The sequence below is a fragment of the Vulpes vulpes genome, chromosome 6 (assembly GCF_048418805.1).
Source record: "Vulpes vulpes isolate BD-2025 chromosome 6, VulVul3, whole genome shotgun sequence".
Classification (NCBI taxonomy): Eukaryota; Metazoa; Chordata; class Mammalia; order Carnivora; family Canidae; genus Vulpes; species Vulpes vulpes.
The window spans coordinates 107,707,571-107,732,654 of NC_132785.1; the positions used below are offsets into that span (position 1 = coordinate 107,707,571).

The window sequence follows — 25,084 nt, forward strand, 5'->3', positions numbered from 1 at the left end:
CATAGCCAAAAAACCAAGTTTCAATAAATTAAAGACAATGGGCACCCTATCAAGCATCTTTGGTATGAAATTAAATCACAATAACATGAAACTCAACCACAAATGTGAGATTAAATACTGTGCTACTGAACAATGAATACACATCAACTCAAAGAAATAAAGTACCTAGAGACAAATGAAAACTGAAATATGGCATACCAAAATATATGGGATGTAGCAAAAGCAGTTCTAAGAGGGAAGTTCACAGCAATACACGCCTACTTAAACAAAAATTTCAGACTGATCATGTAACTTTATACCTAAAGGAACTCTCTAGAAAAAGAACAAAGCCCCAAATTATAGAAGATAGATTAGAGCAGAGAGACAAAAGACAATAAAAAAGATTAATGAAACTAAGCTGGTTCTTTAAAAAAGATAAAATCTATAAACCCTTAGCAGACTAACCAAGAAAAAATAAGAGCAGACTCAAAATCAGAAATAAAAAGTAGTTCCAACTGATACCACAGAAATACAAAGGATCCTAAGAGACTATTGTGAACAATTACATACCAACAAGCTCGAAACCTAGAAGTCAATAAAATGCTAGAAATATAAAAATTTGAAAACAATCATAAAGAAACAAAATATGAATAGACTGATTACTAATAAGATTGAAACAGTAAAATAAAAACCTTGCAATAAGCCAAAGTCCAGAACTAGACAGCCTCACTAGCAAATTCTACCAAACTTTCAAGGAAGATTTAATACCTATCAAAACTTCCAAAAGAGGAGGAATAGCTTCCAATTGCATTTTATAAGGCCACTGTTACTATAATAACCCAAACTAGGCAAAGATACCACAAAAAAAGAATTAGGCCAATATCCTTGATGAATATAGATGCAAAAGTCCTCAATAAAAGATAAGCAGATCTAATCTAATGATATGTTACAAAAGATCATATGCCACAATCAAGTTACTCCAGGGACACAAAGATAGTTCAACACATGGAAATCTATCAATGAGATATGTTAACAGAAAGATAAGTCATTTTATCCTCTCAATAGATGTAGAAAAAGTATCTGACGAAATTCAATATCCATTTATGTTGAAAATTCTCAACAAAGTGGGCACATCAGGGAATGGGGGCTGTACCTTAACACAGTAAAGGCCATATAAAACAGCTAACACCATACTCAACGGTGCAAAGCTGAAAGCCTTTCATCTAAGAACAGGAACAAAAATGCCCATTCTTGCCTCTTTTATTCCTTTAATTTATTCAACATAGTATTAGAAGTCCTAGCCACAGAAATTAGGCAAGAAAGAGAAATAAAAGGCAGCCAAATCAGAGGAAGAAGTAAAACTCATTATTTACAGATGATATATTATATATAGGAAACCCTAAAGATGCCATCAAAAAACTGCTAGAACTAAAAAACTAATTCAGTAAAGTTACAGGATGTAAAATAAATACACAGAAATTGGTTATGTTTCTATACCCTAAGAATAAAACCTCAGAAAGAAGGAAATCTCATTTAAAAAAATACCATTTATAATTGCATCAAAAAGAAACACCTACAAGAAAATTTAATCAAGGAGGTGAAAGAGCTGGACACTTAAATAAAACACTGATGAAAGACACTGAAGAAGCAAATTGCTATTCTGTGCTTATGGATTGGAAGAATTACTGTAATTAAAATCTCCACACTACCGGAAGCAATCTTTAGATTTACTGAAGTAGTTCTTAAAATTCCAACAATACACCTCACAGAATTAGAACAAATCTAAAATTTGTGTGGAACCACAAAAGAGGACGCCTGGGTGGCTCATTGGTTGAGCGTCTGCCTTGGGCTTGGGTCATGATCCCAGGGTCTCTGGGATTGAGTCCCGTGTCAGGCCCCCACAGAGAGCTTCCTTCTCCCTCTGCCTGGGTCTCTGCCTCTCTCCCTCTGTGTCTCTCATGAATAAACAAATACAATCTTTAAAAAAAAAAAAAAAAAAGAACCACAAAAGATCTCGAATAGCCAAAGTAATCTTGAGAAAGAAGAACAAAGCTGCAGTAATCAAAACAGTACAGTATGGGTATAAAACAGACACGGAGATCAAGAGGAAGAGACTGAGAGAGCCCAGATATAAATCCACATATATCTGGGCAATTGTTCTGCCACAAAGGAGCCAAGGACACATGTAATGGAGAAAAGTCAGTTTCACTTATATAGAGAAATCTCAACAAAAGGACAAACAAAATAAATAAACCTCATAGAAGACAGACTAGTGGTTACTAGAGGAGGAGATGGTCCATTGGTGACTACATTCATGGTGGTGATCATTTTGTAGTGTATACAGATGTTGAATTATAAAGCTGTACACCAGAAACTTATATAATAAAAAAGATTTATGTAATTCTTTTTAATGCTGGTCATAAATTTACACAATTGCTTTCTAATGAAGATAAAAATTAAAAATACCCAATTCATGCATTTTTGTTAGAATTGCTGTTTTAAAATCCCTAACACAATGCAAATGACACATAAATTACTTGAACCTTTGTTAAAGTGCACACTGGACTTTATGGAAAAGAAATCTTATTAATGTTAGTTATTTCCTTATCACAGCACCAGGTTTCAATTTTATTTATGGTTCTTCTCTGGGACACCATTGTCTGTTCAGTAATAAAACAATAAATAATTTAATTGCACAGGTTTGACAAAAGGAATCAGGTCAAAAAGGAAATTCGATTAGCAGCAGAATCTGTTCATGTTTGTTTGCAGACTGGTGGCTGACTTGCAGGAGAAGGGGTGTCTTGCTTTGGGTTTTTGAAAAACCTCACTTCATAGTACCAGAGAATTCTTTTAAGGAGATTAGTTCATCCATTGGATTTGTACACTGAAAAATATCTTGCTCAGAAGTCTGATTTGAAGATGAAATGAGAAGAAACAGTCTGCTTTTGAACCAAACTAAGCTATTGGAATAATTCCTGAAGGAATGAGAAATTTGTTACAACAGGGGAAGCTTTACAAGGCAAATGCAGAAAATTTTTAAGATGTTAAAAAAGTGACAGTCACGAACCTTCCTGGAGTCTCAGGAAAAATGTGCCTAGATGGAATATGACAGTTACTGTGAAAAGCTGTGTGAGTACTGGCAGAGTCCAGAAAGGTCACTATAGGGAAAAAGGTCATCTTTAACAAAAAATGGAAAGGTGGCTCACCCAGGTAAGGAGAACATGGACTTCAGAAGTATGCAAACCAAATCAGGCCACACAGGAAGAATGTTAAGGCAAGGACCTCTACAACCTACACAGGATGTTCATCATATGATGGTGAAGGTAAAAAACACAGAACATCCACTATGTGACAGGCCATGTCCTTAGTATTTGAAATATTACAAACACATTTACAGAAAGGAAACAACCAGCAATATTAGATTCTGTAGGACCCCTTAATAAGAGACCCAAAAGGTACACTAAAGGGCAGAAAGGATATTGTAGAAAAATTGTTTTTTCTAAGAAATAAAAATTCTCATTCCAAATTGCTCCCCAAATGGATACACTTATTCTCCAAATGTTCTTATCAAGATAACCAGAATATATGTAGATACACTTCAGGAATTATATGGCATCTACTCAATCTTTCTGAAGGTATCTGGGAGGACCAAAGGAATTGGCTGAAGACCACCTGGCCTGTTGATAAGCTTCAGAGACAAGCTGTGATGGTAAAGACCATGGAATTACCTCTCTGGGTCCATCAAGCTGGATGAGTCTAGTGAACACAGCTTACCTTTGGGAAAATAACTTTGCTTCTACTAGAGGAAATGGTCTCTCTTCCTAATCATATGGAAAACATTTAGTATATGATGAGTATAGAGTTCTAACACTCTCCTTTTTTGGACAAGATAGGTCCAGAAGCCATATGGTATGTTAAAGAAGAGACCATAAAGGACTTGGGAGTTTAATCAAAAGACTGAAAGGCTGTGGAAGGAGGGATTAGAGCAGAACTAAGACACTGGGAAAACAGGTTACTTCAGCTCAATATAAAGGGGATTTTTTTTTTAACATCAGTGCAGTCCAAAAATGGAATGAGCTCTCTGAATACATGCCTAAACAGAAGCTGAATGATAACCAGTTGGACGTGTTAAGGGAATTCTCTGATGGGCAGAAGGTTGACATGGGACTCAAACGCATAACAGCCAACATCTTTGGCTGTTTCCAATCTTAAAGATTCTTATTTCATTATGTAGCATTTTTTGAGAAAGACAACAGGTATAAAAGTGGCCTAAGTATAATAAAAGTCAGAAGAATCTGAAGAAATTCCACACTGTATTAAAAAACAACTAAAATTTGGGGGATGAGGATATGGAAATTTGCCTAGTTACTTGTACATACCACATGTTAAATATTATTGACTCAATGGAATGACTAAGAAATAAAGCTCCCCAAGAGCTGATGTAAGAGCCAGGGATATTAACATCTTTTTTGAAGGAGCTGAAAGAGTCTTCTGTGAAGGCTACAAGTTTGGGGAGATATAAACTCTCTGTTGGAAAGTAGCCGGAGGCAATGGGCCAAGGCAAAAGAGCCAGATTACAGAAAGTTCTTTCAAGTCCAAGAGCACTTGAGTGGATAGACAAGCAGCGAATAATAGTCACGTAAAAAAAAAAAAAAAGATAATGAATTTTAAGGGAAACAATTCACAAAATCAAGAGCTCTGTGCGCTCAAACTCAAAAAGAGAATCCATAGTACCTATGTGGGCCAAGATGGCCAACCAAATCGAATGTTAGGTACCACCCAAGAAGGATATCAGAAACTGTGGTACTAGGCAAATGATTTAGAGGAAATTAGTTAAAATGATCAGGGCCAGGACAGGAAGAGATACTGCTATAAATGGAGAAAATAAAAAACTGAAAGGAGCTCTGACCAAAATCTAGATGCCAGGGTAGATGTATTTCTTAGAAATACAAAGAAAACATGTTTAGGATAAGAAATTACTATAAACACATTAGCCTGGAGGAGGTACTAGCACTGAATACACACATTCCTTAAAGTTGGATATGTTAATCTCAAGGTTGTCTGATTAAAAGTTGATTAAAAGAAGGTAGTTATTCAAGGGAGTCACCCCCCCCCCAAATCCTGTCCCTAGAAACTGGATGTCTTCCTTATTTATGCTGGGGTCTGCACAGTTAGGAGCTGCTTTCCAACCTGCCAAGATTTAGGATGGTTTGCAGCTGGCTGACTAGAACTGGCACAAAGCAGGATCACATAATTTCAGATATGTTACCTTTTTCTCTCCCTTGAGTTACACATGAAAAGCAAAGCCAGATATTTCTTTCTTTCTTTTTTTTTTTTAGGGTGGTGAGTGGAAATAAGGGCAGGACATGGCAATGTTTAGGGAGGAGAAAAATACTGGTGTTGACAGGTCATGGGATAGCAATCAGTGGGCTTAGTTTCACACGTAAGAGGAAAATTAGTATGTTCAAAGGAATGAGGCACTCAAAGGGCTGAAATGAGATTTTTCTTTGGTTCCCAGGGACTAGTCCTTGGATTCTCCAAGTTTCAAAGCTATTCATTTTGGCTCTGTGACACACAAAGAATCTCAAAGATTTAGACTCTGGTGCCAGCTGTGCAAGCTGAGTGGTTAGATCAACAGTTCACATTAGATGTATAAAATTAATTTGACCCAAATTTCTAGATGCAAGGACAAGACCTGTGTCCAAAAGCCCCTTCTACCTGATGAATCCAGCTGTTGGGCTTCAGTCCAGGCTATCCTCAGACTAGCTCAGAACATTTCTGAGTCCTTTCTTCTTTTACTTTTAAAAAGCTTGTTGGCAAATGAAGTCCTTAGAAGAAGGGGGGTTGGTCTCAGTGGGAGATGCCCAGAGACTGCAAAAGGTGAAAGGTGGCCCCCAAGGCCCAGCCTGTCTCTATGTTGTTCACTTTCTTTGAGAGCTGTTGAGGAGGAAAAAAAAAGGCTCACATTTTCATCAATTTTCAACTCTAGCAAACATGACACAAGGCAGATCTATTTACAAAGATCATCCACATGGCCAAACCAAGGTAAAATTTGGAGTGGCCAGTCTTTGGAGGCTTCCCACTACCCTCCTCTGTAACAGCTTCCCTTCTGCCTTGGCTATTGCCCCTACACTTGCCAATCTGATCTCTGAATCTTCTGGACCAGAAAGTGGTCTCATCCAGACCTTCTAGACAGGACTTTTTATTTTTTTTTAATAATAAATTTATTTTTTATTGGTGTTCAATTTGCCAACATACAGAATGACACCCAGTGCGTAACCCGTCAAGTGCCCCCCTCAGTGCCCGCCACCCAGTCAACCCCACCCCCCGCCCTCCTCCCCTTCCACCACTCCTAGTTTGTTTCCCAGAGTTAAGAGTCTTTATGTTCTGTCTCCCTTTCTGATATTTCCTATCCATTTCTTCTCCCTTCCCTTCTATTCCCTTTCACTATTATTTATATTCCCCAAATGAATGAGAACATATGTTTGTCCTTCTCCGATTGACTCATTTCACTCAGCATAATACGCTCCAGTTCCATCCACGTTGAAGCAAATGGTGGGTATTTGTCATTTCTAATGGCTGAGTAATATTCCATTGTATACATACACCACATCTTCTTTATCCATTCATCTTTCGATGGACACCGAGGCTCCTTCCACAGTTTGGCTATTGTGGACATTGCTGCTAGAAACATCGGGGTGCAGGTGTCCCGGCGTTTCATTGCATCTGTATCTTTGGGGTAAATCCCCAACAGTGCAATTGCTGGGTCGTAGGGCAGGTCTATTTTTAACTCTTTGAGAAACCTCCACACAGTTTTCCAGAGTGGCTGTACCAGTTCACATTCCCACCAACAGTGTAAGAGTGTTCCCTTTTCTCTGCATCCTCTCCAACATTTGTGGTTTCCTGCCTTGTTTATTTTCCCTATTCTCACTGGTGTGAGGTGGTATCTCATTGTGGTTTTGATTTGTATTTCCCTGATGGCAAGTGATGCAGAGCATTTTCTATGTGCGTGTTGGCCATGTCTATGTCTTCCTCTGTGAGATTTCTGTTCATGTCTTTTGTAAGACAGGACCTTTTAGACAGAGAGGCTTCTGAATTCTTTCCCTGATCCCGAAACTAAATACAAGAGGAGCTAGGAATAGATTTAGGAGTCGGAAAAAACATACTAAACTTCTCAATTCATACTTTGTAAACAACAGAAACTTCTTAAGCACTAATAACCCAATCAAGGCATTTAAGGCATTCTAGCCGGGTTGTGCTTCAATTAGTTCAGTGACTTTGGGCAAATGTTTAGACCTGATTTCCTCTATTACATAACAAGAGGATTATATTAGTATTTGTCAAACTGTTTTCCTTAGAATTTTAGGACTTCACGGCACCTGGGTAGCTCAGTCAGTTGAGCGTCACCCTTTGGCTCGGGTCATGATCCCAGAGTCCTGGGATAGAGTCTAGCATCAGGATCTCTGCTCAGCAGGGAGCCTGCTTCTCTCTCTCCCTCTGCCCCTTCCTCCCCAACCCCAGCTCGTGCTCTATCTCAAATAAAGAAAATCTTAAAAAAAAAAATTTTTTTTAAGAGTTCTTGGAAGTGCTTCAAAGGAGAAAGGGAGGCCAAATGCTGAAGGAGTTCCAAGCCCCCTTCCTCTGCCTCAGCCTGATAGCTCCATTTTGATCAGTTTTACTGGCATTCTGTGTAAGCTTTTGTTGAACAATGATGCCCACCACTGATAACACCACACATAAAAATGTTTTGAAAGCAGTGGACTGGATTTAGTCTATCTTTCTAGGACTAATTTCTCTTCTTTCTTTTTTAAGATTTTATTTATTTATTTACGAGAGACACAGAGAGAGAGGCAGAGACATAGGCAGAGGGAGAAGTAGGCTCCCTGCAGGAGCCTGATAGAGAACTCCATCTCAGGTCCCTGGGATTATGCCCTGAGCCAAAGGCTGATGCTCAACCACTGAGCCACCAAGGCGCCCCTCTAGGACCAATTTCTTATGATTCAATACTTCTGTTTGATCTGATGAAATATACACTAGTCACTGTGCCAAAAACTGGGAAGAACATGAATCGTCATCTTGAGATTTAGCCTGTGACACCTGAATCAAATTGCCTCCCCTACCCCAAATGCTCCTCTGCCCTCAGGAGGGGGCTGATAGCCCAAGGGTATAGATGTTGAAGTGAAGTGACCTCTGAGACAGGGAATTTATTTCTGCTACCACTGAAATAATAAAGACTAAAAGGATACCAGCACTAGAAATGGCAGAAAATTGTCCTTAAATGACTTGGTTATTGTTGATCCTTAAGTAGAAGAAGTTAACTTTATATGTATTAGACTTAGGATGACTTTTCTTACCACAAATCTATCCCCAACTGGTGTGAAATGCCTACACTACTAATACCAATATTAATAACTTACTCTGTGCTAGGCATTGTGCTTTACATACATTATCTCAATTTTCTAACAGCCCTATGAAATAGGTACTCTAAGGATCCTAAATTTGAATGAGAAACCTAAAAGTTAGAAGGTACGTAAATCATTTACGGTTACAGAGCTAGTAAGCTTGCAGAATCAGGATGTGAACCCAGATTTGATGGACAGTGAAGCCATGTTTTAGATACTATGTGATACTGACTCTATTGGCAAGTAATTCTTTGTTAAGCACCTTAAATGCTGATATTCTTGTCAGACAAAACACACTAAATCCAAATAACTTAGTACAAATTTTATGAGTTTATGAAATCTGTATAACACAAGAAATGGGGCAATGTAAACTCATCTGGAACTGAGGAAACGGGAGGGAGAAGTAGCACAAGCAAGGGCACTTCAAAAATAAAGAAGAGTCTACCTATGTGACCCCAAAGTTCAAAGTTGCCTGTGCCATCCTTATATTTTAGTCACATCTCCTCTAATAGACTATATGCTACATGAGGACAATATTTTATCTTAATCATCTTTGTAACCATAATGTACAATTATTCAATTATGGTACAGAAGAAAATAAATGGGATGGATGAAACATATGTGTTTAGAGTAAGTAAGTTACTACAGATAAAGTGGAGCCTGCATGTGCTGAACAGATGGACAGAATAGGAGGACAAAGAGTGACCCAAGATTGAAGAGACATTAAATACATGAGGCACATGTGAAGATGTTGAAGGAAGTATATAAGACATACTGCATATACACAAGGCATTCAATACTAATGAGAACTTGAATGAGCCACTCACTGGTGACATCCTTTTGTTCTCTGCCAAATAAAGCCATCTAATGGGCTAATGAGTGAATGGATGCTTACAGGCCAGTGTACTTGCCCCTATGCCTCTCCAAATTGAGCAAATTTGGGTGATGGTCCCAGGTACCTTCTATCCCTGTGCTCCCTTGATCAGCTCCAGTCCTTATAACCACACTATCAGTAGCAGAGAGAGAGGCAGGATATATGAACCCAGGATTTAAGAAGTATGGCACTTCCAACCTACCTGCACCCTATCTCATTTCTTTCCCTTTGCTTCTTGCCTTGAGTTTTGAACTTGTTTTAATAAACCATGTGACTTGGCATCTTAATTTAGGATGCAAGCCTTTCTGCTCTGTGACCTCTGGGAAAGCTTGCCTGAGAATACACTTAGAAACTACTACCATTGCATCAAGCTAATTTCCCACATTCATGGTGTCTTGTACCACTCCTTATCCATAGTCCTAATAAAAACCCCTCATAATTCCACCTGCAGCCACTCTGATTACTACACACACAAGTCCTTTTCTTAATTCCCAGATAAGTAGACTGTTTTGCAATTCTGTGGAGTCCTCTCTTACCTGTAAGACAGTACTGTCTGCAAAGCCAAAGCCGTCCTTCAACAGGGCTGTGATGTAACTGAGATCCATGCACAGGAAAGGACTGCCTGAGGTGAAGTTTTCCAAGTTATCACACACTGAAAGGGAGAGTGAAGAGTGGAATTCAAGTTTGCAGCCCCTGGCAGGGGTACGGTTTTCTCTAAATGCAGACTTAGGATAAGCAAACAGAATTCTCCATGTGGTCAATGCCTGAAAGTCTTGAAGACTAGAACTGTGTGCACTGACAGCCTCTGCAAGACTACAGCCTCGTGCATATTTCTGATGTCCCATCTCACCTGCTCAAATGTACCTGGGATTCTAGTTTATTTGCTAAATTTTCATAATCTATTTTTGGGGCCTAATTCAACTAAGTCCCTTACATATTAAGGCTGAGGTCTAGAAGACAGGGAAATACCAGTTAGCCCTACTGTAGGGCCAATCGATAGGATTATTTTTTTTTCAGAGATTTTATTTATTTATTGAGACACACAGAGAGAGAGAGGCAGAGACACAGGCAGAGGGAGAAGCAGGCTCCATGCTGGGAGCCCGACGTGGGACTCGATCCCAGGTCTCCAGGATCACACCCCTGGCTGCCGGCAGCGCTAAACCGCTGCGCCACTGAGGCTGCTTTGATAAGATTATTTGTATTTCCATGGATTCTCTCAAGCAAGCCTCTGTGGCTATTTCCCATATATTTTGGTAAAAAAGGACGAACATCACACATAAAAATAAACTCAAAATAGATTAAATATTTAAATATGAGACCTGACACTATAAAACTCCTAAAAGAAAACAGGCAGTAATCTCTTGGACATCAGCTTTAGCAACATATTTCTGGATATATCTCCCCAAGCAAGGAAAACAAAAACAAAAAAACTATTGGGACTACATCAAATTATAAAGCTTTTGCACAGGGGTGCCTGGGTGGCTCAGTCAGTTGGGTGTCTGCTTTCGGCTTGGGTCATGATCCCACACTCCTCGGCTTGAGCCGTGTGTTGGGCTCCCTGCTCACCTCTCCCTCTGCTACTCCCTCTCTTGTGCTCTCTCTCTTTCAAGTAGATAAATAAAATCTTTATTAAAAAAAAAAAAAAAAGGGAAGCCCTGGTGGCTCAGCAGTTTAGCACCACCTTTAGCCCAGGGTGTGATCCTGGAGACCTGGGATCGAGTCCCACATCAGGCTCCCTGCATGGAGCCTGCTTCTCCCTCTGCCTGTGTCTCTGCCTCTCTCTCTCTCTCTCTTTGTGTCTCTCAGGAATAAATAAATAAAATCTTTAAAAATAAATAAATAAATAAATAATTAAAATAAAAAAATGTAAAAAGAGAGCTTTTGCACAGGAAAGGAAATCATTAATACAACAAAAGGGCAACTTCCTGAATGGGAGATGTTCGCAAATGGTATGTCTGATTAAGGCTCAATATCCAAAATATATAAAGAACTTAGACAACTCGGGATGTCTGAGCGTCTGAGTTGAGTGTCTGCCTTTGGCTCAGGGCAAGATCCTGTGGTCTCAGGATCAAGTTCCACATCAGGCTCCCTGCATGAAGCCTACTTCTCCCTTTGCCTATGTCTCTGCCTCTCCCTCTGTGTCTCTCATGAATAAATATATAAAATTAAAAAAAAAAAAAAGAACTTAGACAACTCAACACCAAAGAAACAAACAAACTTATTAAAACAATGGGCAAAGGCACTACATTTATAGGAACTTATTAGTGGTAATAAAAGCAAAAGAAAACTGATACAACTTATTTTTCTTTAGTGATGACTTAATACTTAGACATTAAGTTTTATATATAAAATGTTAATCATTTCCAGGACTATTTTTTTTTTTAAAGATTTTATTTATTTATCCACGAGAGACAGGCGCTAAACCTGCCTAAAGGTGGCGCTAAACTGCTGAGCCACCCAGGCTGCCCTCCAGGACTATTTTATATGCTAGTGATATTAACCTCTATCGATTTTATATGCTGCAAATAATGTCTCCAACTTTATTATTCCACCCATTAACTTCATAGATAACACCTTTTCCCATATACATGTTTTATTTTTGTCAACCTTCAACTTCTACCATCATTTTTAATGCATTCTCAATCCTGAAACTTGTCTAAAGAATAACCTAATTTATTCATACTTTCATATAACTTTCAAATGTTTAACATTTATATTTTAGGGGCACCTGGGTAGCTCATGTGGTTAAGCGTCTGACTCTTGATTTTAGTTCAGGTCATGATCTCAGGGTTGGGAGATTGGGCCCTGTGTCAGGCTCTGCACTGGGCATGAAGCCTGGTTAAGATTCTCTCTTCCAGGCAGCCTGGGTGACTCAGCCGCCTTCAGCCCAGGGCATGATCCCAGAGACCCAGGATCGAGTCCCACGTTGAGCTCCCTGCATGGAGCCTGCTTCTCCCTCTGCCTGTGTCTCTGCCTCTCTCGTGAATAAATAAAATCTTAAAAAAATAAAAATAAAAAAGATTCTCTCTCCCTCTTCCTCTGCCCCTCTCTCCTTTTCTCTAAAAAAAAAAAAAATGTTTTAATATTTCACACAATATGTGAATTGTACAAAAAAGTATAATTTGCTTATTTTATTCACTTTAGGAAATAAATCTTTACAGAAGTATTTGAAAAAAAATGGGCAAAGGACCTGAACAGACATTTTTCTAAGGAAAATATACAGTGGCCAACAGACACATGAAAAGATGCTCAACATCACTCATCATTACGGGAATGCAAACCAAAACCAAAGTGAGATATCACCTCACACCAATCAGAATGTCTAGTATCAAAAAGAAAATAAATAACAGGTGTCGGTGAGGATGTGGAGAAAGGGAGACCTCATGCAAATTGTTCCACAGTCACTGTGGATAAAATTATGAAGGTTCCTCAAAAATTTAGAAATACTATGTGATCTGGTAATTCTACTACTGCCTATTTACACCCCCCCCCCCAAAAAAAAAAGCAAATACCAATTCAAAAAAGATATAAGCAGGGATGCATGGGTGGCTCAGTGCTTGAGTGTCTGCCTTTGGCTCAGGGCATGATCCCGGGGATTGAGTCCCACATCAGGCTCCCTGCAGGGAGCCTGCTTCTCCCTCTGCCTATGTCTCTGCATCTCTCTCTGTGTCTCTCATGGATAAATAAATAAAATCTTTAAAAAAAAAAAGATTTAAGCACCCCTATATTTATTGCAACATTTTAAAAAAAGATTTTGAGACAAGGAGAGAGCATGAATGGGGGGGCAGAGGGAGAGGGAGAAGCAGGCTCCCTGCTGAGCAAGGAGCTTGACATGAGGCTTGATCCATATATATATATATGGATATATATATATATATATATCCATATATATATATATTCATACGTATCTTCTTTATGTGTGTACAAACACACACACACATATACACACAGTGAAATATTACCCAGCCATAAAAAAAAGAATATCTTGTCACTTATGATGATGAGGATGGACCTGGAGGGTATTATGTTAAGTGAAGTTAAGTCAGACAGAGGAAGACAACTACCATATGATTTCACTTATATGGTAGTGGAATCTAAACAAATCCAAACAAATGAACAAAGAGAAACACAGACTCTTAAACAGAACAACTGGTGGTCACCAGAAGGGAGATGGGTAGGGGGATGGGAAAAACAGGTGAAGGAGATTAAGAGGTATAAACTTCCAGCTGTAAAATAAGGAAATCACAGAGATAAAAAGTATACCATAGGAAATATAGTCAATAATATTGTAATAATGTTTCATGGAGACAGAGAGTGACTATATTTATCATGGTGAGCACAGGTAATGTATAGAATTTTCCAATCTATATGTTGTACACTTGAAATTTATACAACATTGTATGTCAATTATATTTCAGTGATAGAAAAAAAAAGGAAGGAAGGAAGAAATGTAGAAAGAAGAAAAGATTTTCACCATAATGCCCAAAGCCTCTTGTATTCCCATGGATTTCTATGCCACTTAATGCTTTTAATTCTTAGTCAAACTAGGAAACCAGCCTTCTGAGAGGCTTTCTGCTGACTGTGGTGCTCTGGGTCACTTTAAGGTCACTAGAGTTGGCAGGCACAGTTTCATGGACTTCCCTTCAAAGGCTTCCATTGGCACTTACCTTCCCTTGCTTTTCTTTTAAAATCTTCAACTTTTAAAACACCCCCTGTTTCATAATCTAAAATGAAACAGTAGTTAATGTCAAAAAGCTTTCAAGGAAACAAGGAAATGTATCCTAGTGGTACTTATAATAATGAAAAATTGGAAATAAAATTTCTAACATTACAGAATGGGATAAATATACATGACATATCCATACAATATAATCTGTGTAGTCTATTTTATTTATAATTATTCTATGTCTATTTAACCACAATAAAAAAAATGACCTGTTAAAAAAATTGAAAATAGGAAATAGGAAATTAATTCATATCTCAGGTCATGACAGACCACATACATATATTCACAGAACTAACAAAAAGCATTACTATTGTGATAAGGAAATAAAAATTATAAAGTAGGAGGGAGAAACTCTTTGGGGCAAGAGACATTATTTTGACTTTGGTGATAGCTTAATAGGTATACACATATGTCAAAGTTTAGTGAATTGTACACTTCAAATATTCATTTTACTTTCTATCAATTATATCTCGATAAAAATGTAAAAAAAAAAAAAGACTTTATGTGTATCTGTTTAGGCCATTTTCTAGCTCCAAAGGATACTTAATCCTATTCATTCTTCCTCTGCTGCAACTAATGTCATTCAATTGTCAGCACTGGGGAAGAGTAGAGTGATTACGTATGCCAAAGCATTTCAAATACTCCTTTTCTCCTTTCCCTTCCCAGGACAGCTTCCCTCCTAGTTTCCTCCCTAGCTGATACCTGCAGTAAACTTACCAATCATGCCTGTGTCAACAGCACGATCATAATAGTAAGAGAAAGCATAGAAAGAGCTTCTCTGGACCTCCTCCGGCTGGTGAAGTTTTCCTTGGACCACCCTTAGCACTTCAGCATAGCAGGGCTCAAAGCCCATCTTCCCTGCCAGGGCAAAGGTGAGAAAAATGAGAGCTCTCTGAAGCAAGATGCTGGAGCCAACAAAGAAACAGCAGGAGGATCAAGGAAAGAAGAAGCTGAGGTTCAGGACAAAGAGCTTACAAAGATGAGCAAAATTCCATAGAGGCAGCTTCCCTCCCTGTGTTCACCAAAAATAGCCGTATTCAACCTCAATCTGCTGCCTAGCCTATGTCAATGGTATTTATGTGAAGCAATCAGAAGTCTCATATTTGTTTCCTTCCCTGGAGAAATTAAGTTTTTTCCTTGATTTTATGGTCTTTGCTTTTAATAATATCTAAGATGAATTCTTCTATTGTCTTAGTTGTATTATTATAATTTAAAAAGCTAAACATTAACTGAATCTACAGTTTCTAGATAGAGTTTCTCCTTGCTAAGGGCAGAGACCCTTAAAGCATTAGATGCAGGTTAAGAACAGGTTTCTAATGGAACCCCACAGCACTTGGGCAGGGAAAGAGCAGGACAGAGGGACAGTTGCCTTGTTCACTGTCATTTCACATTATTCCTTTACAGCATACCAGACCTATTTGGAATGAGTCCCAGAAAAAAGCTTCTCTTGAGTTCTGGAAAACACTTCCCATGGAACTTTTCCAGATTTCAACTGTAAAGGTAATTTCAATCAGTGAAAAAAACATCACTTGCCTTCTTTGTTGCCACCATACTGGTATTTCACACCCCCAAAGATCCACTCTGCTTCCAACCATCTTGGTAGACAGGCACTTCGAAAAGTGTGTCCATCAATCCCTGAAAGAAGTCAGACCACAAAGTAAGAGGCAAGGATGAGAGAGAGAGAGGGAGAGAGAACGAGAGCGTGCAAGCGCATGCGCCTGTGCACAAAAGTGAGAGACACATGCACACATGCAAGCAAGAAGCTAGTAAAGTTGAAAGGAATTACCAAAAAGTAGGTAGTTCCATGACTGCATCCTATGACAGGAATTTTTTTTTTTAAGATTTTATTTATTTATTCGTGAGAGACACAGGCAGAGACATAGGCAGAGGGAGAAGCAGGCTCCATGCAGAGAACCCGACACGGGATTCGATCCTGGGTCTCCAGGATCACGCCCTGGGCTGAAGGCGGCGCTAAACCGCTCAGCCAAATTCCCTATGACAGGAATTTTTATTTTTATTTATTATTTTTTAAAGATTTTATTTATTCATGTGAGATACAGAGAGAGAGAAGAAGAGACACAGGCAGAGGGAGAAGCAGGCTCCATGCAGGGAGCCCGACTTGGGACTCGATCCCAGGACTCCAGGGTGAGGCCCTGGGCCGAAGGCAGGTGCTCAGCCGCTGAGCCACCCAGGGATCGCCTGACAGGAATTTTTAATTCAGGGTTCACAGATGGGCACTGCGGGACTGGTGAACCCTCTGAAACTACACACAAATTTTTGTGCATATGTGCATTTGGCAGAGGGGTCCATGGCTTTCATCACATTTCAAAGAAATCTAAAACCTACAATGGTATAAGTTCCCTCCTTCCTAAAAAAGGGGAAAAAATTCTGTTCTACTTTTCTCATTGGTTGTTTTGAGGCTTCAATGAAATCATATTTGAAGATGTTTTGTAAACTCTGAAATGCTATACAATCATCATCACACTAATAGTTTACTCTGAGCCAGTAACCATAAAAAACTACATTAAATGCAAAGGGGCACAGAAAGGTTGCTAACTTGCCCCAAATCACAAAGAGGGACTGAACCCAGTTCTGCTTGACCCCAAAAGCTGAGTTCCTAACTGCTCTACTATCTTTGAAGATATGAATAAAGTTGCTCAGTAATTTCACCTTGCAGGTGTACTGATGTTGCTTCCTGAACCTCCCATGTAAAACTAAGGGCTTGAGCAAGCTTCTGCCAAATTCACTCTTTGAGCTTTGAATTTCTGCACACTGCAGCCTCCTTGTCACAGACTGTGTGACTATATATAGACTTCATTCTAGAAATGGCTAATAGTGTATACCAAAACAACGGAACATAACATAAAGTAGAAAAAGAATCTGCTATTATCATGTTCATTACATAACACATCCTTCCTAAATCAGCATAACCCTTTTCTCCTCAGAATCACTGTCAAGGAAGGGGAAAAGTAAGCTGAGTATTGGTGTCACTCTCACCATACCCCAACCAGCACAGGTACCTAGACGAACCTTCTGTTTCCAGGGCTCCCAGGGTTGCTAGTCTTGCAGCTTTCAATCCAAATCCCAAGTAACTGTAAAATACAGGATTGATTTAATTTCATGCTGGTCCTGAAGTTCTCCAGCCTAAAGCTCTCTCTTTCAAAAGTAGCATGGTTTCTCTGTCTCCCTCTGAAGGGAGGAAAACCTTGGTCTCCATGACCTTCTCATCTTGTGTGGACAAGTAGTCATTTCTACACAGTTCAGATCAAGGCCATCCAGAACTTTCCATGCCTATGATTTAAAGGCCAGAGACAGTGATACTTCCTAGGGTCCCACCCTGGGAATCATCCCCAGAAAAGCTCTCATTATCTTAGCTCCTAGCCCCACTGTGATCAAATCCCAGGTTGGATTTTGAACATCTGAAAGCAACCTCAAAGGAGTTGGCACAGAGCTTTGGCTGAAGATTCTCCAAGTGTCCTCTCTCTAGAGAAAACTTGTTTTAAAGTTTATTTATTTATTTGGGGTGGGGGTAGAGAGAGAGAGAGAGAAAATGAGAGGAGAGAGAAAGCAAGCGCATGAGTGGGGTGAGGGACAAGGGAGAGGGAGAAGCAGACTCCCCATTGAGCAAGAAGCTCAATTGGGGCTCCATCCCAAGACTCTGGGATCATGACCTCACCCAAAGGCAAATGCCTAACTAACTGAGCCACCCAGGCACCCCTCTTTAGAGAAAACTTCTGATTCTTTAAGTTATATACTTTTGAGGCCAAGAATGGAGAAACCTCTTGAGTCCTTGGGCTTTGGTAAGTGGCTCTGGTTTCAGTTACCAGACCTCTGTGGGTTGGCAGGGACTTTGTGAGGCTTCTCAGATACAATAACAGATGTGAAAATGCTGTGAAAAGTTAGGAGAATCATACAACATGAAATATTCCTCCCTGTCCCCTCTCCTCACCTATGTGTATAGAGCTTATAAGTGCTGTTAAACATCTCAAATGAAGTGAGGTAGCCCCTAGGGGTTTGTTCCAGGGTTTTCTGCAAATCAGAAAAAGGAAAAAGACTATTTAGGATCTGCAATAGTTTGAAGGTCTTACTACCACCATCCCTGTTCCTCCCCCACAAAATCAGCGATGAAAGAGACAGACTAAGCAGCTAATCTCCCAAGGCTAGAGGAATCAAAGGGACTCTGAACAGTAAGGGGGCAAAGGAAGTTTATTCAGTCATTGACTCCACTCAACCTATGTGTGGTGGAGCTGCTGTCTGAAAATGCAGCACTACTCTCTTGGCACCACGATATGCCTGCAAAGTGGGTTGCTAACCAGGCCTTCATGTAAATGACTCACCTCAAACTGGGGTAGGAACGTGATTTGGGTGGAGGCTCCCCCCAGGTCGAGGGTCCCCACAGTCTCCTGGCTGTGGCCATGCAGCTGACCTGTGAATGAGAGCCAGCTCTGAATATCTTCTGCTTCCAGGACAGCCCAACACTCCTCTGTCTGCAATCTCTCTCTTGCTCTTGGTTGTACTTTGCAGGTGTTCCATAAATATTCCACTGGCTCCTGGCCCCAAATACTGCAAGTGAATGCTAACCTATAAGGACTCTTACTGTAGCTGAGGCCCTGAAGACAGTTATAAATGTTAACTTCCTAGCTTTTCCTTTCTTTCTTTTCTTTAAAAGCACAATACAAGCAAAAAGAAATTTTTACTCTTTGATCCTGCATGAAACCCAGTTAATGTCTTAGAATAAACTTGAGAATGTATTACCTGTCAGGAAATTCACAGTAACCCAAGCTAATATGCCTGAAAGAGAGAGATAAATGGATTACATCTCAGAGCATTTTCCCCTGATCTTCCTTGACCCTATTTTTGTTTTCTCTAAATTCTGTGTCTAAAATACACATTTTCCTTCTCCCTGTCATTCCGTTTTCTCTTATCCCATTCCTCCTCGCTTATTTGTTTCTCCTTGTTTAGTTCTTTTTACTTTAGCACCCCCTTCCCTGTTCCTAGTTCCTTTAATCAAATCTTTTGTTAACCTTGGTCCTCTCCCCCCAGAACATGTATTAACACTTCTCCTACCTTCATAGGATCCGTCCATGATGCTAACACTGTCATTTGGTACCAGGAAAGGTGACTTCTTAAAGATTTCTCTTACCTATAGAAAAAGGGGAAAAATCTGGATTCTCTAAGGCAATAAACATTTCCATATTTTGGCTATATCCTATTAAGGCTTATTAGAAAACTATACTCTTCATTTCCCTAGATAAAATTTTAGCAGAACATTTCTTTGCCCTAAAAAACTAGAGAAGGAACTATATAAGTAATTACTCATTTCTTGTAAAAACAAAAAACACAGGGATTCCTCTGACTTAAAATCAATCTAAAAAAAAAATCAATCTCAAACAAACTACAGAAATTTACAGGTGAACTGCATCTAGGAAAGGGCATATATTTGACCCCTTCCAGCTCAAATCAGGATCCTGTAATTTTTTTAAAAACACTTATAATCCTGCCTGGGTACACTGGAAGCTAGGAGGACCCTTTCCCACTTCATTTCTTTTTTTTTTTTATAATTTTTAAAAAATTTTTATTTATTTATAATAGTCACACACACAGAGAGAGAGAGAGAGAGAGAGAGAGAGAGAGGCAGAGACATAGGCAGAGGGAGAAGCAGGCTCCATGCACTGGGAGCCCGATGTGGGATCCGATCCCAGGTCTCCAGGATCGTGCCCTGGGCCAAAGGCTGCACCACCCAGGGATCCCCCCACTTCATTTCTTAGATGATAAGATAAAGGGATGATAGAGAAGAGTTAAGCCTGGGCAGCTCCTGAGGCTACAGAAATATTTCTTTTGCTCTCCCATCAAATTCTGCAGGCCTTTATCCTTGCTGGTAAAGGGGGCTCATGTCCATAGGCTGGGCTACTCTGCTGTTAGCCCTTGTTAGATTCTGGCACATGGCTGAGGCCTCAAGAGTTCACAGAGACCCCAGATCTAGATTTATTTATACTATTTTAGGAGAAAGGAATGAACATCTCACACATTAATGACTCTCCATAAATATGGGTCAGTGACATGGGTGTTATGTCTTATTTATATGATTATCATGAGGCGGGGGGACACTTTCCAAACAGCAATAGAAGGAACTCTGGTCTGCTGGCTGTTCTCATTCCTGATAGGATGAAATGCTTCATGTGATGACCTCTGGACCCTGTTTCATCCGGGAAAAGCCAGTTAAGTGATCTATAAATAAACTTTTTTTTTTTTTTTAAGATTTTATTTATTTATTCATGAGACACACGGAGAGAAAGAGAGACAGAGACATAGGCAGAGAGAGAAGCAGACTCCATGTAGGGAGCCCGATGTGGGACTTGATCCTGGGACTCCAGGATCACACCCTGGGCCAAAGGCAGGCACTCAATCGCTGAGCCACCCAGGCGTCCCTATAAACTTTTAAACAGAAGATAGGTAAGCAAACAGGAATAAACACAGTTTCTGCTATTTCTCTCTCCACTCTTCTCCCCTGCTCACAGTTTATTCTTAATACAGCATCCAGAGTGCTTGCTTTTCTTTTTCTTTTTCTTCTTTCTTTCTTTCTTTTCTGTTTCTTTCTTTCTTTCTTTCTTTCTTTCTTTCTTTCTTTCTTTCTTTCTTTCTTTCTTCTTTCTTTCTTTTTCTTTCTTTCTTTCCTTTCTTTTTCTTCTTTCTCTCTCTTCTCTCTCTCTCTCTCTTTCTTTCTTTCTTTGATTGACTGTTATTTATTTTAGAGAGAGAATGTATGTGCCCATGCATTGGGGCAGGATGGGCAGAGAGAGAGAGAATCTCAAGCTGACTCCCCAGTGAGCAAAGCTGGCTCAAATCCCATGATCTTGAGATTATGACCTGAGCCATGAGGTCGGATATCCAGTCCACTGAGCCATCCAGGCACCCTGTCCCCCCCACTTTTTTTTATTAATTAAGTAGGCTCCACACCCAGAATGGGGCCCAATGCAGGGTTTGAACTCATGACCCTGAGATCAAGACCTGAACTGAGATCAAGAGTTGGACACCTGGGCAGCCCGGGTGGCTTAGCGGTTTAGTGCCGCCTTCAGCCCAGGGTGTGATCCTGGAGACCCGGGGTCAAGTCCTACGTCAGGCTCCCTGCATGGAGCCTGCTTCTCCCTCTGCCTGTGTCTCTGCCTCTCTCTCTCTGTCTCTCATGAATAAATAAATAAAAATAAAATCTTAAAAAAAAAAAAAGAGTTGGACACCTAACCAACTGAGCCATCCAGACACCTCTAGAGTGGTGCTTTTATTTTTTATTTTATTTTTTTAAAGTTTTTTTTTTTTTTTTTTTTTTAATGATAGTCACAGAGAGAGAGAGAGAGAGAGAGAGGCAGAGACATAGGCAGAGGGAGAAGCAGGCTCAATGCACCAGGAGCCCGACATGGGATTTGATCCCGGGTCTCCAGGATCGTGCCCTGGGCCAAAGGTAGGCGCTAAACCGTTGCACCACCCAGGGATACCTAGAGTGGTGCTTTTAAAACAGATATCAGATCCTGCCTCTTAGCTCAAGACCCTCCAGTGACTTCCTTCTTAGAGAAAAAGCCAAAGTCCTTACATGTGCCTTAAAGGGTCATCATGATAAACTCCGCACATCTCTCTGACCTCATCTCCTACTTCCCTTCCATCACTCACTCCCCTCCAGCCACTCTGACCTCCTGGGATGCTGTTCTTGAACATACCAAGCACATTTCCTGCTTTAGGCCTTTGCACTTGTTATTTCTTTAGTGTGAAATAGTCTTCCTACAAATGTCTTGTATAGCTTGTTTCTTTATTCCTCTCAAGTCTCTGATCAAATGCATCTTACCAATGAGGTCTTTCTTGACCATTCTATTTAAAGTCATATCCTTCTACACCACCACCAGCATTCTCTAGCTGACTTCCCCTTCTTTTCTTTCTCTGTATTATCTACAGTACCTGACATACTTCGTAGTGAGTTGTTTAGTTTCTGTCTGCTTGCAACTAGAATGCAAGCTCTGCCAGGACATGGACTAATTGCCATTTTTTGCTCCCTACAGAATATCCCTGGGAACTCCACCAATGCCCAGTACATGGTAAGCTCATATGCTCAATAAAAGAAAAAATGAATGAGGAGTCCAAATTCAGATTCTCATGCAGACACTCTAGGCAGTTTGTCCTTGGACAAGGACTTAAGCCCTCTGCGCTGATAGTCAAAGGAAAATGGATTTTGAGCTTGGAATTAGCACACCTATAACACAGAATAGTTTTTTGCTGTGATTTTTAAAATTTTATTTATTTATTTGAGAGAGACAGCACACACACACATGGGAAGGGGCAGAGAGGGAGGGTAAAGGAGAGGAAAAAATACTCAAGCAGACTCCCAGCCAAGCACAGAGCCCTACTTGGGGCTCAATTCCATGACCCAGAGATCATGACCTGAGCCAAAACTAAGAGTTGGACTTTCAACCAACTGAGCCACCCAGGCACCCCAACTGTGATTTTTGTTAAAATGGGATCCCACCTATAAACATTTTTCACAATATGTAATTTAAATCTTATTAGTTTACATGTTATTTTTACAAAATAAATGTTCAGTAATGTTAAAAATATTGAGTTAAAAAAAACTCTCTAAATTTTTTATCTAAGAAGTTGAAATAGACATAAAAATGGCCAATAGAGGGATCCCTGGATGGCGCAGCGGTTTGGCGCCTGCCTTTGGCCCGGGGCGCAATCCTGGAGACCCTGGATCGAATCCCACGTCAGGCTCCTGGTGCATGGAGCCTGCTTCTCCCTCTGCCTATGTCTCTGCCTCTCTCTCTCTCTCTCTCCCTGTGTGACTATCATAAATAAATTTAAAAAAAAATGGCCAATAGATGCATGAAAAGATGCTCAGTATCACTCATCATCAGGGAAATGCAAATCAAAATTACAATGAGATATCACCTCATACCTGACAGAATGGCTAAAATCAAAAACACAAGAAACAAGTGTTGGTGAGGATGTTAAAAGAAAAAAAGGAACCTTCATGCAGAATGCAAAATGGTACAGCCACTGTGGAAAATGGTATGGGGGTTCCTCAAAAAGTTAAAAATAGAAATTCTCTACAATCCAGTAATTGCACTATAGGGTATTGACCGAAAAAAAAATACAAAAAACACTGATTCAAAAGGATGCATACCTATGTTTACACATACACACCTATGTTTATTGCAGCACTGTCTACAGTGGTCAAACTACGCAAGTAGCCCGTGTCCTTTGACAGATGAATGGATAAAGAAGATATGGTATATATAAACAATGGAATGTTACTCAGCCATAAAGAATGAAATCTTGCATTTGCAACATGGATGAAGTTAGAGAATATAATGCTAAGCATAGTAAGTCAGAAAGAGACAAGTACCATGTCTCACTCATATGCAGAATTTAAAAAATAAAACAAACAAATAAAGAAAGAGACAAACAAAAAACGACTCTTAACTATAGAGAACTGATGGTTACCAGAAGGAAGGTGAGGGGACATGGGTGAAATAGGTAATGGGGATTAAGAGTACACTTATCATGATGAGCACTGAGCAATGTACAGAATTGCTGGATTGCTATATTGTACACGTGAAACTGGTTAACACTGTATGCTAACTATACTGGAATTAAAATTTAAAAAAAATATTTAAAAAAGTTGTTTTTTTTTTTTTTTTTTTGACAGAGAGAGAACACAAGCAGGGGGAGCAGCAACCAGAGTGAGGAGAGAAATAAGCTCTCTGCTTAGCAAGGAGCCTGATATGGGGCTCAATCTCAATGACCTGAGCCAAAGGCAGATACATAACTGACTGAGTTACCCAGGCACCCCTAAAATTAAAATTTTAATTAAAAAAAACCTTTATGCTGAGAGAAAAAGTCAGAGATGTAAAAAAAAAAAAAAAGAACATAAACTGTATAATTACACATTTATATAAAATATAAGAATAAGCAAAACTAATCTATAATGGCAGAAAGCAGATCAGTGGTGGCCTGACTTCAGGGAAGGGGTAAATGGACTGCAAAAGGGTACAGGGAAACTTCTATATTTGTCAAAATTCATTTAGCTGCATACTTAAAAGGTACATATTTTAAGTTATACCTCAATGAAGTGGGCTAAACATCATTTCTATGATTCTGCTTTAACAAGGGAATTAAGAGTATCACGAACAGAAAGTACTTTAAACTTCTTTAGGAAAAGCTGTATAAATTCAAGAGTAACATTTACAAATGTAAATAAGTAGCTAGAATAAGAGCCCAGTTACCCCAATGCTATAGCAATGGTGGAATACTAAAGGTAGCAGTCACACTCCAGAGAGCTAAAAACCCTTAGAGAAAATATTCACATAGGGGAAAAGGAATTATTCAATATGCAAAGGACTTCAAACATTACCTCAAAGAGCAGAGCCTGGGCTTTCTGTTCTGGCAGTAAGCGCAGTCCTGCTGTTGCCTTCAGGACCACCGGGGTTCTTTTCCAGTGACTTTGTGGGATTGAGTCTTTGGCCACTTCTAAGAGTCCTTGAACAGTCTCAGCACCCTTCAAAAGAGATGACCTACTCATCCAGTAAACAGTCCATCCAGTGAACATCCAGTGAACAGTTCCCACAGAGGGAAGCATGTCTCTTCCCTCAACATGCTCTGGGGGACACTAAGAGTGAGGCAGCAGAGGGCTCCTGGCACTCTCTGCTCTGTAGGAGAAACCTAGAGAAGTAGGCTTTTTTGAAGGAGAATCCATTTAATTATAGCTGGGTAATAACAAAAATGATTTTGTTATACCATGGTCATTTTATTCGATTGTTATTTTGTGTTCCATACATTAGCTTTAGGCCAGGAAGTTGAGTCTAGTGAAAAAAACTGCAGATTTGGAGTTAGAACACTTGCTTGCTAGCCCCATGGCTTAATATAGGGATTTGGTTTCCTTCTCATATATACGAAGGAGACAGGCCTCATACCACTACAAAACTGCTGAGTGCATTAGATGCGGCAGACTGTGTGTACATGCCACACAAATGTTGGCGTAGCTATTATGCTACAGTTTTTATGATCTCTGTAAGGACAGAACATGTTAGGTTTATATTTACATCACCAGCACCCACATGC

At 39.7% G+C, this 25,084-nt stretch overlaps 1 protein-coding gene across 20 annotated transcripts in view; it reads right to left on the reverse strand.

The window, feature by feature from the left end:
• Positions 1 to 2,354: 2,354 nt before the first annotated feature.
• The window catches only part of ENTPD5 (ectonucleoside triphosphate diphosphohydrolase 5 (inactive)), a 53,439-nt gene continuing 30,709 nt past the window's right edge, over positions 2,355 to 25,084 (reverse strand). For 14 of the 20 annotated variants that reach the window (XM_072762009.1, XM_072762000.1, XM_072762011.1 and 11 more), the window contains 11 exons: positions 24,378 to 24,521; positions 19,049 to 19,124; positions 18,737 to 18,772; positions 18,319 to 18,407; positions 17,931 to 18,010; positions 17,012 to 17,073; positions 15,515 to 15,616; positions 14,699 to 14,839; positions 13,923 to 13,979; positions 9,792 to 9,907; positions 2,355 to 5,916 (listed from right to left, as the gene is read on the reverse strand). In XM_072762009.1, the coding sequence (XP_072618110.1) occupies positions 5,830 to 5,916; positions 9,792 to 9,907; positions 13,923 to 13,979; positions 14,699 to 14,839; positions 15,515 to 15,616; positions 17,012 to 17,073; positions 17,931 to 18,010; positions 18,319 to 18,407; positions 18,737 to 18,772; positions 19,049 to 19,124; positions 24,378 to 24,521 (990 nt within the window). In that variant the 3' untranslated portion in view covers positions 2,355 to 5,829. The remainder of the gene's footprint in view (positions 5,917 to 9,791; positions 9,908 to 13,922; positions 13,980 to 14,698; positions 14,840 to 15,514; positions 15,617 to 17,011; positions 17,074 to 17,930; positions 18,011 to 18,318; positions 18,408 to 18,736; positions 18,773 to 19,048; positions 19,125 to 24,377; positions 24,522 to 25,084) is intronic. The other 6 variants (XM_072762017.1, XM_072762013.1, XM_072762016.1 and 3 more) reach the window with 1 other exon arrangement.